Source organism: Lynx rufus, unplaced genomic scaffold (assembly GCF_022079265.1).
Source record: "Lynx rufus isolate CCGP_SWC_20201006 ecotype Redwood Valley unplaced genomic scaffold, mLynRuf1.p SCAF_34, whole genome shotgun sequence".
Taxonomy (NCBI): Eukaryota; Metazoa; Chordata; class Mammalia; order Carnivora; family Felidae; genus Lynx; species Lynx rufus.
Window position 1 is genome coordinate 2560316 of NW_025814850.1, and position 19068 is coordinate 2579383.

At 35.4% G+C, this 19068-nt stretch overlaps 1 protein-coding gene across 4 annotated transcripts in view; it reads right to left on the reverse strand.

Annotated features, from left to right (window-relative positions):
• The window catches only part of GPATCH8 (G-patch domain containing 8), a 103008-nt gene that overhangs the window by 60063 nt on the left and 23877 nt on the right, over window positions 1-19068 (reverse strand). For 2 of the 4 annotated variants that reach the window (XM_047093578.1, XM_047093579.1), the window contains exons 1-3: window positions 16077-16124; window positions 10055-10072; window positions 7664-7736 (exon numbers count right to left, since the gene is read on the reverse strand). Coding sequence is in view for 1 of the 4 variants with exons in the window: in XM_047093577.1 (XP_046949533.1) it covers window positions 7664-7736; window positions 16077-16151 (148 nt within the window). In the remaining 3 variants the exon portion in view is untranslated. Of the gene's footprint in view, window positions 1-7663; window positions 7737-10054; window positions 10073-16076; window positions 16156-19068 lie in introns of those variants that run through there. The other 2 variants (XM_047093577.1, XM_047093580.1) reach the window with 2 other exon arrangements.

Below are 19068 nucleotides of genomic sequence, written 5' to 3' on the forward strand. Positions count from 1 at the left end.
GAATACCTTAGTTCATGGCTCTTGACACAATATTTTTCAATCAAAGGTTTTGCACAGTAATATGTTTATATTTCATTCTCAAAAATCTAATTCAATATTTTTAAGAAAAAGACACATGAGAAATCTAGAAATACATTCCATATACACTAGAACTTTGGAGAAGCTTCTTACATATCAACAAAAGGGACAGACATGTTCTTACACAGAAAGCAACTGTTTGTTAACAACCATATTAATTATTTTGTAATAAAAAAGAAATGTGTAAGTATTTTATATCCCAACAACTTTCTTTTAATTCACAGATAGGCAGCTGTGTTTTTGAAAATTGGTTAGGGGTTGACGTGTAACTCATTTTAAATAATGTAAATAGGTGCTCAAGTAAAGCTTTCAAACAGATCATCTGATCTGGGAAACAAAATACTGATTTTAAGCAGGAGGCGTGTATCTATCGGTCTATATATGCACACACATATACACACACACATATGTATATATGTATAAGTATGTATATAACACAATCTATATATATCTATGTATATAACACCAATGATAGTTTTAACATATAGCACACACTGTTCTGTACCTTTTCTACTTAAGGTACCATGGAAATTGTTCTACACATACTGAATACATACTAATGTACTTCAATCATTTTAAAGCTGCATGGTTTCCCTTTATACAATTTCAGTGGTCTATTTCTTCAAATCCAAAATGGTCATTAACCATAAAACACATTTTATGTGCCACAAAAAAATTTAAAAGCTTCCAATTATAACTATAATGCCATTAAGAAGATGCATCTGATTTTATCTTTATTAAAATACGCAAAAAATGTCTTGGAATCAATAAAATATGGCCAACTGTTTCCAATCTTAAATTATCGTGAAATAATATAATAATCTCAATCATACATTATTTTGTGCATTTCAAAGAGTAACGAAGAACAGAAAATTAGAACTGCTGGCCCCAAGGAACCGTGCATTTTAATCTTAAAGTAATTCAAATTGTTCTCTGCAGTGGTTTACCAATTTATATTGTCATTGGCTATGATGCAAATACCTGTTTTCCCAAAATATGACCAGGCTAATTTTTTTTAACCTTTCCAAAGCAAAAGTGAAAACCTGTATTTGTGGTTACAAATGCATATTTCTAAAAATACATAGATGAATAATTAGATAAAGAATATTTCTATTATAAGAAGGACTGAAAATATTTTCATACACTTAAAGGTCATTTGCATTATTTTTCTATAAACAGTGTTCATATCATGTCCCCTTTTCTCTTTAGGTAGTAAGTTCTTTTAGGTAATAAACACATGAAGGAAATTTTTCCTTTGTCTATAAGGAGATATTGGAAATATTTCCCCCAGTTTGTTACTTGTTTTTTCTTTTTTATTTGCAATGAAATAGTAAAATGTATCCTTTTTTAAAGACTTCTGGGCTTGCAGTTAAATCTAGAAAAGATGTTCTCATTCCAACATTATTTCTTTTTTTAATTTTTTAAGTTTATTTATTTATTTTGAGAGGGGCAGAGACAGCATGAGTGGAGGAAGGGCAGCTAGAGAGGGAGAGAGGGAATCCCAAGCAGGCTCTTTGCTGCCAGCACAGAGCTCAACGTGGGGCTCGAACCCACAAAGCCATGAGATCATGACCTGAGCCGAAACCAAAAGTTGAACACTTAACCAACTGAGCCACCCAGGCACCCCTATTATTATTATTTTTAAGTAGGCTTCATGCCCAGCACAGAGCCCAACACATAGCTTGAACTCATGACCCTGAGATCAAGACGTGAGCTGAGATCAAGAATCAGACGTTTAACCGAGTGAGCCACCCAGGCGCCCCATCAACATTATTTTTAAAATAATAATTATCTCATTGCTCACCCTAGTGATCTTAAGATTTTTTTAACATTTAAATATTTTATTCATCTGGAATATATGTTGGGGTAAGAAATGACAGTGTGGATCCAACCTCTTGTTTCTGAGTTGCTATCCAGTTTTCCCAATGCCACAGTTTAGTGATTGGGACTGTTAGGTATTGTAAATTAGGCTCAGAAGTGGCAAAAACTAAAGACCTCAGAATCATTGAAAAATACATGAAAATTAGGGGTTTAGGGACCCTAAAATGCACACAGCATTAAAAACACAGATCCAGGAGTCAGTTATCTAGCACAGAGTGAGCACATATAAGAACCATATTGTAAATTCTGGGAAATAGCAACAAGACAGGGCTTCTGAATTTATGGTTTTTATGACCATAAATTTAGGTTTATTAAGACCTAAAGGTGGGTGCCTGGTTGACACAGTCGATGGAGCTTGTGACTCTTGATCTCAGGGTTGTGAGTTTGAGCCCCACATTGGGTAGACAGATTACTTAAAAATAAAGTCTGCTGGACGGGTTACGTGTCTGACTCGGCTCAGGTCATGATCTCACAGTTCATGGGTTCAAGCTCTGCAGCGGGCTCTGTGCTGGCAGTTCAGAGTCTGCTTGAGATTCTCTCTGTCTCCTTCTCTCTTTGCCCCTCCCCCACTGTGCTCTCTCCCCCCAAAATAAATAAACTTAAAAAAATCATCTTTACAAAAATTAACAGGGGCACCTGGGTGGCTCAGTTGGTTAAGTGTCCAACTTCAGCTCTGGTCTGTGAGTTCGAGCCCCACGCCAGGCTCTGTGCTGACAGCTCAGAGCCCAGAGCCTGCTTCAGATTCTGTGTCTGCCTCTCTCTCTCTGCCTCTCCCCCACTGATGCTCTGTCTCTCAAAAATGAATAAACGTTAAAAAGTAAAAATAATAATAAACTTTAAAAAAAAGGAAAAAGACCTAAAGATGGATTATCTCCAATTTAGTTAAAATATCTAAATATACTCAAGAGATATTAATAGCAATAAGCATTTATACAGCATTTTATAGTTTTTATAAAGTGACTTCACTTAATTTACTTCATCCCCATTAACTGTGAGAAAATGAGCAGAGATTTTAATTCCCATTTATTGTACCAAAAAAAATTCAGTGATGGTAACTTGTCCCTTTACTTAAAGTTAGTGGCAGAGCCAAACTCTTATCTGTATCTTATATTTTTTTTTATTTTTTTTTAACGTTTATTTATTTTTTGAGACAGAGAGAGACAGAGCATGAACAGGGGAGGGGCAGAGAGAGAGGGAGACACAGAATCAAAAGCAGGCTCCAGGCTCTGAGCCATCAGCCCAGAGCCCGACGCGGGACCCGAACCCACGGACCGCGAGATTGTGACCTGAGCTGAAGTCGGACGCTTAACCAACTGAGCCACCCAGGCGCCCCTGTATCTTATATTTCTAAATGCTGCTCACACCTCCTTCACATCCTCCACCAAGTACTTTTACAAAAAACTAGACAAAAATCCCTACCTTCGAGGAACTTGGGAGTGATTTGTCAATTATATATTCAGAATAATCACATACTTAATTCTAAGTATGGAAAGAATACATAAAAGTATAAAACGTAGACCCTAGCTTCAAGAAATCTTCAAAGGTCTACAGCAGTTTAAAAAAGCAAGACTTGGGATACCTGGATAGCTCAGTCAGTTAAGCGCCCAACTTTTGATTTTGGCTCAGGTCATGATCTCACGGTTAGGGAGTTCAAGCCCCACCTTGGGCTCCATGCTGACAGTGTGGAGCCTGCAAGTCTTGGGGAACAGGACAATGTCTTACCTACTTTGTCCATGGTTTGCTATGCTTATTTACAGCCTGAATAGCTCAGTAAATATTTGTTGGATGTCTGTTATTGATTGAATCTTCTAGACAGGGTGAGATATGAAAGAGTATCAGACCCCATCCATTTTTCCCACAGGCTGAACTTTTGTTTATGATTTAAAAAAAAAAAAAAAAAAAAAAGGCAGCCAAACCATCAAAAAGCACCTAGACAATGTAACAAAGTTTAGGTACTCCACTTCTAGGCTACACCTACTGACTAAACATTTCACGGCAAAATAAAGATTTTGAACTACATTTCATTTCAAAGCTGCCACAGGGAACCTGGGTGGCTCAGTTGGTTAAACATCCAACTCTTGATCTCAGCTGGGATCGTGATCTCACAGTTCACGGGATCAAGCCCACATCAGGGTCCACACTGACAGAGCAGAGCCTGCTTGGGATTCTCTCTTCCTCTTTCTCTGCCCCTCCCCCACTTGTGCTTACTCTCTCTCTCAAAATAAAATAAAACCTAAAAAAAAAAAAAAAAAAGAAAAGCTGCTAGAAGGTTATAAAACAATTTCAAGAACCAAATCTAATCCAACTTCCACAAAATACAACTATCATTCATTGTTGCTTTATTCCAATTTAAATACATCCTCTGCCTCTATAATAAGCAATGCTCCATAATATCTCTCATCAACAGGTCTTTGTATTGTTCCCTTCAGACACCTTATCAACATATCTTTTCCACTACAAGTCTTTTTTTTGTTTTTAACAATTTTTTTAATGTTTTCTTAAATTTATTTTTGGGAGAGAGAGGGGCAGAGAGAAAAAGAGAGGTAGACACAGAATCCAAAGAAGGCTCCATGCTCTGAGCCGTCCACGCAGAGCCTGACGTGGCGCTCGAATCCACAAACCACGAGACCATGACCTGACCCGAAGTCGGACACTCAACTGACTGAGCCACTCAGGCAACCCTAAGTCTTTTTTTTTTTTTCTAAACCACTAGCAATCACTTATCTGCCATACACAATAAAAGTCCTTTTTAAAGTTCTTTTCTAACTTTTGAAATATTTTAATACTAAGGGAGAATGCTAATAATAAATAAAATTCAAGTACAAAAATAAACCCAATTTACAAAGTACAATTTTCTATCCTGCCACAGATAATCTCATTCTAGAGTCAGCATACCCTTTTCCCCAATCTATATAGTAACAAGATAGTTGCACTGTAGCCTCCAAGGACTGACATTCTTTGTAAAAACCTTGGATGGGTTGAAATCATTTATAAACATTAAAAAAATCTAAAGAGATGAGGCTTAAATTTTAGTGGATGGTTGCATGTTAAAGATGTTAGAGCCCTAAAAGCAAATAAAAAGGAGAATTGAAAGGATTTACAAAGCTATGAGCCCAGAAATTACATGCAGTGACTAGTCTATAAAATACTAAAAAGGCATTTTCATTTTCATCAGATCACGAGGACTTTCTTCAGTGGTTATCTATAGCAAAGGTTTGGTACAATGAAAACAATCTGTCATGAATGACCTCAACATGCCATAAATGTAGCTACATTCTAGTCAGATCATGTGGGTATTACAGAAAGAACTATGCAAGAGAAACATGCACACTGATGAATCTAACACTAAAAAAATAAAGAGCCATTGACAAGACAATTAAACTTGGCCTTTAACGTTGGCAACAGAATAAGGTTCCATTCTTTTCAAGAGTAAAGATACTGTACCAGCCATTCAAAACAGATGGGCCTTACACAACAATGTGGATTTAGTTAACACTACTAAACTGTTCACTTAAAAATGGTTAAGATGGTAATTTTATGTTATGTGTTTTCTATCACCATTGAAAAGGAAAAAAGGGATGGGCTTCAAATTCCCCTTATATTTTATTTTATTTTTTAAAAAATTTTTTTTTTTCAACGTTTATTTATTTTTGGGGCAGAGAGAGACAGAGCATGAACGGGGGAGGGGCAGAGAGAGAGGGAGACACAGAATCGGAAACAGGCTCCAGGCTCTGAGCCATCAGCCCAGAGCCTGACGCGGGGCTCGGCTCGAACTCACGGACCGCGAGATCGTGACCTGGCTGAAGTCGGACGCTTAACCGACTGTGCCACCCAGGCGCCCCTCCCCTTATATTTTAGATGAATAAAGGACTTATGAGTTATTGAATGCTTATTATATGTCTGCAACCATGGAGATGGAGTTAAAATATGGATAAAACCTAATTCCTCTTTTCAAAGAGCTCAAAGATAAAAACAGAACCAAAATTCTAAATATTCTTAAGTGCTCGCTTCGGCAGCACATATACTAAATATTCTTAAAATAAAATTAAATTTTTCCATCACCCTAAAACAAGTGAGTATCCAATTACTTCTCCTTTCTTAAAGCCACTCTTTCTCACTCTTCCTTTGCTAGGTGTACTTTAAAACTCTGATGCTTACAAATGAAAAATTCTGGGATTCAAACAGATTTGCTAGCTCCTATGGAATGCCCCCAAATTCTACTCCCTTGTGTGCCTGAACAAAAAAAAAGAATCAACAATGCTCCTGGGAATCTCTGAATAGGAGGGTAAATATAATAGAGAAAGATCAAATGCAGTCTTGAGACCATCCTCTGAGCAATCACCTGCATTCAATTCAACCCCACACTCACAACTACATAACCTACTGGGGCAAATTTTATCCTTTCAGTCCTGATTACCCGTACCCTTCTTCTGGACTCTTACAAATCCATGGGCTACACCATACAAATAAGTGGCTCTTAATTATAGACAGCTCTTTGTATCAACTGCAATGAGTTCCTGTGCCACCAGAAAACAAGTTTAAAGATAATCAAATCTTTTTCCTACCCCCCAAAATAGGTTAGTGCTTATTAATAAATACTAATTTGAAATATATTTATTAAGCATCTCCTTTGTGTCACCACTAAATAGAACTTGTAGAATTATCATTTAAAAAGCAAACGTTTTTAAAGACTAGAACATTCTGCTTAACGCCCTGACCTATCCCCTTTAACACACACACTGGAATTGGCTAGATTCCCATTCCCATTGTGGAAATCTATTTCCAAAAATCAAAGAATTAGTCAACAGAAGCACACCTCTCCCCCAAAGATCCCCTTATATGAGACCCTCCGTGACCAGAAGTAGAAGTGCAATGATTTCCATCATTTCTGAGGCAGTGTTCACAGAACACTACCGAGAATAGTAAGTAGCTCTCGAACATGAGGGACCTAAAAGGTAAATGAAGCTGGGTTTCCAACTAGCAAGAACTCAAAAGCAGAAATATTAGTATTTTTTTTACTGGAATGATTAAAGAAAAATGAATGCAATGGAAACAAAACCATATATTTTCCAGAGCCTCAAAAGCAGAAATATTAGTATTTTGTTTTTACCCAAATGATTACTATAGTTAAAAGAAAAATGAATGCAATGGTAACTTCAAGCCATATATTTTCCAGAGCCTAATATGAACCTGAGAAATGACCTCTCTGCTCAGAGAGCCCTAGGAAACAATCCTCTGCTTTCATCTTACATTTCATATGGGTTAATTCTTCTCTCTACTACTACATGGGTTCTGACCATAGAGAAAAAGAGCCAGGGCAATCACCAGCTTCAGGGAGAATTCAGAAGGGCAAAAATTAAATTCTGCCACTGAATGGTTCCCTTTATAATACTGAAGCCACAATACAATATTGCTAAATGACACACCCCCATCAAAAAAATTAAAACCAATTGAGCCATACACACACAATATGTTTGACCTGAAAGTATTCATGACACAGCAGCTTACTCTTGCAACTTATGATCTTAATAGTGACTTAAAATACAGTTACAGGAAAAATATAGACTATTCTAGGGGAGAAAAGGCAGGGGGGAAAGCCCAAACACTTTTTTCTTAAAAAGATAATAAATATATTCAGGTATAAGATCAAATCAGAAACATTGTTTTCTTTCTTTCTTTCTTTTTGTACATTTAAAAAACTTACCCTGAAGAGATTTTCCCAATCCCTGGCCCAGCTTCCACCCATGTTTCTGGAGTAAGCGATGTCCAATATTATCCTGACAGACAGAACAGAGAGACAAACCAAAAATATTCCAATAATATATTCTTCCCTTCCTAGTGACATTTAAACAGGTGATGAGCAAGAGATAATTCTACATATATGCATGCAAAAAAGTGCTAATAATAGGGTAAATGTGCCCAATAAAAGGGGCATTAATGTAAAAAGAAATGCTGGCCAGTATTTTATATGGGAAGAACATAGGGGTGAGGGTCCTTTCTGATGGTGTGCTGGGCAACCTTTGTACATAACACTTTAAAAAGGAGAAAAAGGGGAAGGGGGAAAAGGGGGAAGAATACATTTATGAAATTTAAAACTAACATTAAAAAGCATAAAATCAAGGTACTTATACAATCATATCCACCACCTAGACAGCACCACTTGAAGTTTTTTTGTTTTTTTGTTTTAAAGAAAATCTACATTGTGTTTAGTTATTTTGCTTATGTGTCAGGCTTTCATGATACAAAGTAAGTTGTAAGTGTAAGACTGCCCCACCACTAGAAATGAAAACACAATCAGAGCAAAATCCAGGCTAGACTTGATTGGTTTTTTTAATATATATGTATATATATATAAAATATAAATATTTAACTAGCATGCAGCCAATATTAAACTGAAAAAACAGTGAGGTTAGTAAAACAAGAAATTAAATTGATTAAACAGAAAAATAAAATGAGCTCAAGCACAGACTGAGTGATGCATTTCAACATGTAATCTAACAAAAATGCTAAAATGTTAGAATGAAACAGGCCTAGCAATAAGTTAACAGTAAAGAACCATTAGTGCATGTAGGGGGAAAAACCAATATACATAATGTCTCATCTTCCTAGGAGCACACCAGAAAAGGCATTTCAATGAAAACTGTACATAAAGACACCAGAAACAACAATTAATGTCAGCTTTTAAGGGTTCAAGGTCTTAGAAGTCTCTGCATATCTTTGTCCCATTAGCTTTTTACAAACGTTGTGAAATATGAAGACAAAACTAAAATAACCATTAACTACATCAGATAAAATGCTGCTATACTCCTCCAAAGAGAAACATTTTAAAATTATAAACACAAAGTGTTCTATATGCATTAAAATGTAATTTACAGTAGCAACCTAGTTATCACCATTTGAAAATAATCTCATTATTTCCTGAAATCAATCTATAAAGCTAAAGCCATAAATCTTATTTAAAACCAAACATCTCCTATTAAACTGCTTTTTATCTTCTAGTTCCATATTCAATGATAAAATGTTCTTTAGAATTATAGAAGAAAACAATTAATTTTACTGTTATCTTTTCTGACAATAAGTTATAAGAGGAAGGTTAAGCCTTCCAACGTTCTGTTTTGAGGTGGTGGGGGGACAACTTCCTTCCACAAGTTTATGACAGCAAACTGGAAAACTCAGCTGAGCAACTGATTATTCACTGATCAGGGCAGAATAAAGATCAGGATACCTTTTTAAAAACAAAAATGAGGCAAACAATAATGGAAAATTTGTTTCTAAAAAAGAAGAGGAAGAAGAAGGAGAGGAGGAGGAGGAGGAAGAAAATAATCTGTTCCTAAAACAAAAGATACTACTGTTTTAAACATATATAGGGGCGCCCAGGTGGCAAAGTCCGTTGAGTGACTCTTGATTTTGGCTCAGGTCATCATGATCCCAGGGTCGTGGGATAGAGCCCTGAATTGGGCTCCATGCTTGGGGTTTTCTCTCCCTCTCTTCCCTCTGCCCCTCTCCCCCACTTGTGCGCTCGCTCTCTCTCTCTCTAAAATAAATAAATGAAACAAAAGGTCACTAGAAATTACTTTTTCCCAGGAACTGAATTAGAAAATGCCATGGTTATGTATAATCTGAGGTGGTAACTTCCATATTACTAGACATCACAAAAACTTAAAAACAAATGATAAAGTCTTACAATAAGCAATGTTAGCAGAAAATGAAAAAGAGGACTTTATTATACTATTATGAATATAAACTTACCTGTACATAAAATCCTTACTTTATATCATAACTCTTACATCTGAAGAACTATAGGACACGGATAGCAGAATGACTCTAAGGTTTATAGTTGACTAAATTATCATTTAATCTTTTAATAGGCTAATGTTATAACTCTACTTGGCACAAAGATTTAGGATATTAAACCATGCTGACAAAAATTGTTGCTCCCTTTTTTTATTCAAGAAAATTCAATCTTTGGCTAAGTGGAGATGAGACATTATGCTGACTGTGTTATATTATGAATGCACTAAAATAAACAGACAGATGAAGCAGTATGCTATTTCCAAAAGCAGTGCAAGTGGAGTGAAAGCATTTCCATACGAACCTGGCTTTAAAAACTGGGCTGTCAAAAGAACAGTTAAATGTAACACAAAGTAAGAAACTGTCCAATCACTAATGGTCGTTTTTTTTTTTTGTCTTGTTTTCAATTCACTGCTTGCAATTAATGTATTTATTAAAGAAGAGTGAAAGCATAAGTAAATTCACGAGTCAAGACCAGCTGAGAGATTCAAGAGCAGCGTGTTGTGACTGACAACAGTGAAAGGAAAAGCAAATGTTAAAGGGAGAGGAAGAAAAAAGAAAACTTTAGGATTATACACATTAGCACCACTTTTACAAAACCACTCAAGATAGCTGTCACCTTCTCAAAAAAAAAAAAAAAAAGCAAGCTGATACAAAATGGTAGTGGCATTTTTCAAACTTTAGATGAAAGCTGTCCTTTAATTAACTCTACTTTCCTAAGTATGGATAAGGAATGAAATGTCAGGGTCTGTATTAAAATTAATATGCCACTTTATGTCCTTATGATTATAACAAAGGCAACAGAAACAACAGACATACCTCCCAGAACCTCTTCCCCTCACCAACCTCAGAGATTAAGTGAATGACTAATAACAGAAAATCTAGACCTTTCCTATCATTCCAGACTACCTGCTTTTGTAGGAAAAAAGGCAGCTCTGTGACTCTGCAGAAAGGGCTAGTATTCAGTATGGTCCCTTTTCCTACCAAAAAAAGAAAAAAAGTTTTATAAACACTTGTCAAAAATTCAATAGGCTTAGGGATGATGGGTAACACAAGGGAAGGCACACCAAAATACCTCACAACAAAGTACAACAAAGTAGCCTTGCCTATCCCTGAAATGATCAAAATGTTCACTGAACAGTCACTGTGAAAGAACAAGGGAGTCACTCATAAGCATATGAAAATAATAATCTACTCTGTTTGGAGTTGTGATTTTGCAAATTATTCCCATGGATGTTATTTATAACAGTAAATTGGACTAATGTAAAGCCCAAACAGGTAATCTAGATATTATGAGGGTAACAAGAACTAAATTTACCTCTGAAGTAAATTTACTATTTAACAATTTACTATTTCAGTCACTATAGTCATAACTAAAAAACCTTTGTTTTTTATTTTAAAATATAATTCAACCTCAAACTTTATATTTTAATTTCGTAGAACCAAAAGTAAGTAATTGAAAAAAACTTTTTAACACTGTCTGGTTTATAACTAATAAATGGGCATGACAATGACAGGCTGTTTATAAATTAAATGCACATGGAAGAACTGCAGGGAAATTCTACCCATCTTACCTACCTACCTACCTACCTATTTAAGTAAACTCTACTCCCAATGTGGGGCTTGAACTCACGACCCCAAGATCAAGATTCTCACGCTCTACCAACAGAGCATGAACAAGCCAGGTGCCCCAAGACAAATACTAATTTTAAATTAATTGATAAAGCAACTAAACTTTGCCCAAGGGAAACAGGCAAACAAATTAGTTTTCCACTTGATTCACAGAGTTCCCACAAGCTATTTGTTACTCTATGTTCTTAAGACCAAAATGGTGGCAGCGTGGCATTTTCTTTGGTTAGGCATGAAGTTCTTTAATTCTGGTCAAACCACAAAGCTGAGCTGAAAACTCGAACTTTTTTACACCTAGATTACCTCAATTGGCCTTTTTTTTTTCCTATTTCTGAACTTAAATATATAATTAAAATGCTACATTTTTACCCTCTGTTCCCTTCTTTTACATGTGTAAGAAAGGAAAATATAATTTTTAAATGGGAAAATCTTTGAAAGCAAGAAATGTAAGTATTATAAACTATCAACATGCTAAAACACAATACCAGAAAAAACAAAAACAACAAAAAAAGCCTCATTATTGTTTCAGCCATTCCTCAACATTTTTACTTATTAACTATCAACTAGAAATTTTCCCAAGAAGTTTTCTCTGCTCTATAAAGCTGTATTCTGTCATAGTAACAATGATCATTTTGGCAACAGCACCACCAATCTGTACAATGGGAGCCTGCCAAAACATAGATTAAAATTTACTTTATTGTATGAGGCTGATTCCAGTTTTTATAGCAGGAAAGAGAATATTCTGTCTCCAGAGAAAACTGTATCACACTTATGTCAGTGACTGGATGAATATTAACTCCACAATGAATTTTGTTTTAGTTGACAGCCACATTCAATTTACACCATTTGCCCATTTTCAACAGTGACAAAAATGGTAGGTCTCTTGAGTGGATTGTAAGCTTTGCTGATTGTGTATTAAAGACTCTATAAGCAAAAACCAAATGCTACTAGGTGAACCCATGCAAACAACAAGTTGTAAAAATTCCCGAAACAAAAAATCTATAGCTCACTACAGATGACACAATGAAGACTAGAGAGAAAAGCCATATAGTAATGCTACACCATTCAGCTCCAAGAAGCACATTATTTATAGTGCAGTCCACATATGGTCACTGCTAAATGTCAAATCAGCAGTCTTATAGTTACAGTTTGGAACTAGTGGAGTCCACAGATCTAAACAGATATGCAACATGAACTCAATTATACATATACTTCTAAATCCCAAGAGAAGCAAAGTAAACATCAGCAACTGGAGTTTGAAAACTTACATTAATTTTTAAAAACCTCTCAGTCAACCTAACAACTATAAAGCCAGGATTTTATTCAGGTAGAACAAAGACCAACTAATGGCTGATGGGTAGTTTTACTTCCAACTGCAACAGTGACAACATATTTTACTATGATGTAGGTGTTTTGCCTTCTGTATAGCTGTAATCATGCCCCCATCTCACCTCTCATATTGTATGACAAAGGTCATAAAAAACCATATATCATAAATCACACCAAACAGTTCTTCGAACTATGGTGGAATTCTAAAGTGAGCTTTGGCTTTAGACTTAAGGTTTGCTTTCTAAATATTTTGTCGTTAAAAAATGTAGAGGATATAATGGCTGCGACCTAAAAAAATCATGAAACAGTAACTTAAAATTCACGTTCTATAAAGTTGTTTTTCTTTTTGTAATAAGGGAAAACATTAATACTTTCCATCTTCTCTGTAATTCAGATAATCAAGTTGTCTGGCAATTCTTTCATTATTTTCTTAGAACAGTTTTATTTTTGACCAAAAATTTCATTGAAAGATATTTGGTTGACTGAAATAAAGCAGGGGAAATAAAACTCTGCAACAAAGATTATGAAATACTTTACAAATGCTGGATTTTGAGGTGTTTTCAACACTTCCTGACTGAAACTGAAATGTGGATCATCTATCTCACCAACAAGTCCAGGCTTCAGAAGTTTACTAAAGCATAATGCATTATTGAATCTTTGTACTTGAGTCTTTGTATTTCATTCCCCATCTTGCCAGTTTACAACAAATTTACCCTATTACCAAAGGAAAAGACCTTAATCCTATACTCACAATAACCCTTCACACAGGCATATTTCTTGGCACAAACCTGTGCAGAGATTTCCACGGTTACCAGCTGCTGCAGATTACCTTTGTTTAAAAAAAAAAAATGACTAGACCTTTAGCTCCTGCAGTGATCTGTAGACTCCCAAAGCTGCATATTTCCAGCCACTTTTGAGTTGCATGCTGTAGCAAAACAGTCAGCACCTCTCAATAGATATTGCTGCAGAGAAAGATTTTAATTCAGCAGAGACTCTTTCTATGTGTGAAAAGCAATGCCATTTCCCCCTAAGAACAAGAGAGCTCAATATAGCCAGCCAGTGATATAATATATATTTATTTGGTGGGAATTCCTTAGATGATAGGGTTCTTTCCTTTGGAGGGGAGGGGGAGATTGATACCGCACTACCAACTTTCACGCCAATTGTTTTAGTAAAAGTTTCCTTAAAACCTTTAAAAACTTTCAATTTGTTCCCAAGTGATTCATAAGAGAAATAAAATCCTTCCTGTCTTGTGTGTCCCACTTCTACCTAAAGCAATGTAGGCTATGAAGCTCCTCCTCCTATTACCTAAACTACCACAACGCAAATAATATTTATTTATGTTTCAGGAGTAAATTTTCATTAGAGATATAATTTATTAATATACATCTCTGAACATACACTTATTAAAAAAATTAACTATTCAGTCTGAGCACTATGTCATTCACTATTTTAAGTGGAGAAGATAATACGATTCAATAAATAAGGCATATTATCAATTCCACTCCTACTCTTTGAGATTCCTCAACAATGATCACTCAGACGGTCTTCTGATAGCATTCTTTCTATGACATATGCTAGAAAAAATCCTGGACAGTGTGAGAGGAAAAATAGCATTAGCCTCACATGCCGAAGGAATGAATTTTCCAAAAACCTTAAAATACAGCCCTAAAATGCTTTAAAAATGTTAAATATTATTTACTTTAGAGCTTTTTAAAAATCTTTTGAGTATAGTAATAATGAATACTAAGCTGCAAATTTAGTCTAATTAAATTCCCTACTACTGTTGAATCAGAGTACCCACAGATTTATAGCTTATTTAAGAATATTAATCATGTACCTTGTAGATATGGTACTTGGGTCTTGCTTCTGACAACTATCTGTTCTTAAACTATGACCCAAAGAGACATTTAAATAAAATGAAAAAATTAAATCATTTTTCAAGTACAAAATGCTAGCTTAGCCAGCCTACAGACTTCATTATAAAATTCTGCCTTGTGGTAATTCCCAAGATGACATAGAACAAGGCACAAACTTCAGTGATTTTTAACTTAGCAATGTGGGCTTGGCATTTTATCCTCAAGTCAAAATACAAGATTGGGCTTTCAGCTCAAGATCAGATGTGAATTCTCCCTCTGCAGCATTATCACATGCGTCATCAATTACTGCCATGCCTAAGTCTAGCATCATGCCAGCACATTAAGACAGAAGGTACTATATGCAGTGTTCACTGGACCAGAAGAACAGAAATAAGAAGGGGAGGTGGGGGAGAAAGAAACCCTAGAGAAGAAATTAAAAAAAGGCAGACCGTGCAATACAAACCAGATCATGGCTGCTTAGCTAATATGGGCCAACTGCTGTGGAAGAAAAATGTCGAACACCCCAAGTTGTGTAAATTTCTGTAAACATCTAAACACACACACAAACACACACACAACACCAACCTAATTAGGAACATAAATATATGTTGATCCTTTACTATGTTATAGTTTTGAAAATAAAAGCTAAAGTTAAAATGTCTGTGCTCTCTAAACTGTCTTATTTTCCTGAGGGAGGAGAAGAAGCTAGTGTTTCTTAAAGAAGAAGGGAGATGTCTTCACTGCTATTAAGATTAAGACTTCCTCTTCGATCATTTTCACTCAAGTTTACCAATAACTCACTGAGACCCTAATTAAATAGGTATACTTAAGCACAAATATTAAATACTGACAATACTGACAAGTTTAGACATTTTAACAATGCACTGTGTAATTTAAAAATAAAGAGCTTTTCAAAATGAAACTGATGTTCAAAAATTAAGGTTTTTTTAAAAAAATTAAGAGCCAGGAAAATAAATCTCCTTGTTCTATTGCTTTATATCAATATCCAAAACTAAGTCATGTAAAGGGATAGAAAGAATCAGCTTTTCACAAAAACCAGACATCTCTTAAGCTACCAAATTTATCATGTTTCATAAGTGTCTGGTAAATATATTAGTCCTTAATTATTCCTAATGGAACATTTCACACGTAATTGTGCTGCCAAGGAAAGGTGTAGCTTTTAAAGGATCAAAATACATTTTACTCCTTTATTCAATTTACAAAAACACTAAACTTTAACTTGCTATCTTTAACAGAATATCAGTATGGGCCAAAATGATATTTTCCATCAAATTCTAAGTGGTTTCTAGATCTTTCAGACTGATTTCCCAAAATATTAAATATTAGATAACATCCCAAATTCTATTTGATTACTGTAGGGCATGCAAGAAAACAGCTCTAAACTGTACTATAACTTATTAATAAGTTTAAATTCATTCACATCAAGTGTCACACGAACACTACCTAACTAACTATGACCCAAAATTAAGCACTGATCTATAGGCTTACCGATTCTATAGGCTTGTCAAGTGATGCTTGTTCAATTTCCAAATGTCCTTCTTCATACTGATCAAAGTGATTACCCTGAAAAAACAAGACTACAGTTATTTTTCAAAAGTAATAAATGCCAAAATATGAATAATCTAATCCAGCTAGGGGTTATTTTTAACTTTTCATTCTTTTTCAGTAGACAATCAAAACTGTGCCACAATTTCAGACTTTTTTAAATCTATAAAAAAACCAATTTATTAGAAGTCTAGGCCTAGTAATAGGAATTCTCCCTTTGATAAACATTGAAATTGCTAACTAAAACACTATCAACCATTTGGGATTATCAACTCCTTATCTGACTGATGATATCATGGAGACTCCAGAATCTTAAAAATGCCTGGGTGGCTCAGTGGGTTGAGTGTCACTCTTGGTTTTGGCTCAGGTCATGATCTCACTGTTCGTGAGTTGAGCCCCACGTCGGGCTCTGTACTGACACTGTGGAGCCTGCTTGGGATTCTCTGTCTCTGTCCCTCCTGTGCATGTTCTCTCTCTCAAAATAAATATATAAACAAACAAAAAAAAGCCATGTTTTTTAGCTTTTCATAAACAATCTTGCACTAAAGAAGATAAATCATAATAGAAGAATGCAAATAAAAATCTGTTATAATACTGTTCAATGGTGGTAACATTGCTTTTAAATTAAAACTGCTAAAACATTGGACTTTTTTTTTTTTAATTTTTTTTTTCAACGTTTATTTATTTTTGGGACAGAGAGAGACAGAGCATGAACAGGGGAGGGGCAGAGAGAGAGGGAGACACAGAATCGGAAACAGGCTCCAGGCTCTGAGCCATCAGCCCAGAGCCTGACGCGGGGCTCGAACTCAACGGACCGCGAGATCGTGACCTGGCTGAAGTCGGACGCTTAACCGACTGCGCCACCCAGGCGCCCCTAAAACATTGGACTTTAAATCAAGTTGCTAACTCCCAAGTTTCAAAGAATCTAAAAACACAATCTCTTGACACAGTATTCTAAATACAGCTATTCCTCAAATGATCTGCCAAGAGAGATAAACATGTCTGTATAATGCCATATTTGACCATAAGCAAGCAGTCACTGCAACTAGAGTAAGTCAAAACAGTTCAACTGAGGATAGGAGGAGACAACTAGGAAGTTCTCTCTAATCATGGTTTTCTCTGATCTCCCTACTCTATTAGCAAATAATAGCTCATAATTTGGCTTTAAAACAGAATACCAACTTTCTGGTTCCCTTTATGTTACAAAATAGAGGGCGTGATGATTTGTAAGTCCTGAATTGACCTAAATCAAAAGAGGAAAGACTTCAGTCTAGCCTATGTTAATCCAATGTGTGGAGTGGTAGGACAACTTGAATGTTAACAAAAAGTTATTTTACTTTTTCAAGGTAAAATTTTACTTGAATAAATCTTAACCATAGAGATCCTAAACATATAATTTGCCACACTGTATCAAAACTACTAGGTTACTTATTTCCTTCACCAGACTGTAAAGTCCTTAAGAACAAGAACTAAATATTGTTTACCTCTTACAACCCTAAAACTTAACTCGGTGGCTAAACATTAGAGAACAATTAGGTGCTAAAATTGTGTGGTAGTGATGAAAAAGTTCTGGAATTAGACAGTGGTGGTGATAATGGTTGTACAACATTGTTAATATACTTAATGCCATTGAATTGTATACTTTAAAATAATTAAAATGGTAACTTGTACGTTGTATGTATCTTAGCACAATAAAAATGATAAAAATAAAATTGTGTAGTAGAGTATATCCAAAAGAAGAAAGGAGTAACAGGACAGGAATAGGTTTTCCAAAGACAAAAAGCAAATCTTAAAAATGGAGAGGCAGGCATTCCAAGAATGAGGAAAAGCAGAGGTGCCAGGGTGGCTCAGTCAGTTAAGCATCTGACTTGGTTTTGGCTCAGGTCATGACCTCACAGTTTTGTGGGTTCAAGCCCCACATTGGGCCCTGCGCTAATAGCACAGAACCTCCTTGGGATTCTCTCTCTCCCCCACCTCTCTGCCCCTCCCACATTGGCACTGTCTCTATCTCTGTCAAAAAATAAATAAAACTTTTTTAAAAAATGAGGAAAAGCAATCATCAACAAATACTAAAAATGAAAAATAGGTACAATCTCTAAAAGTCTCTCTTAATCTCCAATATTTTGTCCAACAATCTCTTTAACACTTGCCTCTTATTTTAACTTCTAAAGCAACATTTAAAAGTTTAGAAACAATTACTTAATTGTTTCTACCACTACCACTACTGGTGTTAATACCAACAATAACTGGATACTATTTTGAAAGTAAATCTTTAGAGTATTAAACTTAGGACAACCATGTTTGTTTGTTTGCTTGATTTACTTATTTTTGAGAGGGCACGAAGGGGCAGAGAGAGAAAAAGAGAGGATCCCAAGCAGGCTCTACGCTGTCATTGCAGAACCCGACACGGGGCTCAAACTCACAACTCTGAAATCAAGACCTGAGCCAAGATCAAGAGTCAGACGCTCAAGTGACTAAGCCACCCAGGTGCCCATGCTTTACAAACTGCTAAAACTAGCCGTCTAAGTTGTCAAATCATTCTGGATCTATCACACACAATACAAAACAGGATTAATAATATAGTTTGAGTCCATAAAAAGACCCATATATTTATGAATAACTGATATTCAACAAAGATGCAAAGACAATTCAATAGAGAAATAATAGCATTTTCAATAAATGGCATAGAATTCGGTATCCATATGCAGAAAAAAAAGAAAAGAAAAGAAAAGAAAAGAAAAGAAAAGAAAAGAAAAGAAAAGAAAAGAAAAGAGCCTCAATCCATACTGCACACAATAAAAATTTTTTAAAAATGTATCACAGACCTAAATATAAAACCTAAAATTACAAGCTTTTCTAGAAGGAAATACATAGAAGAAAATCTTTGTAACCTTGGGCTAGACAAAGCTTTCTTAAGCTACACTGCCAAAAGCAC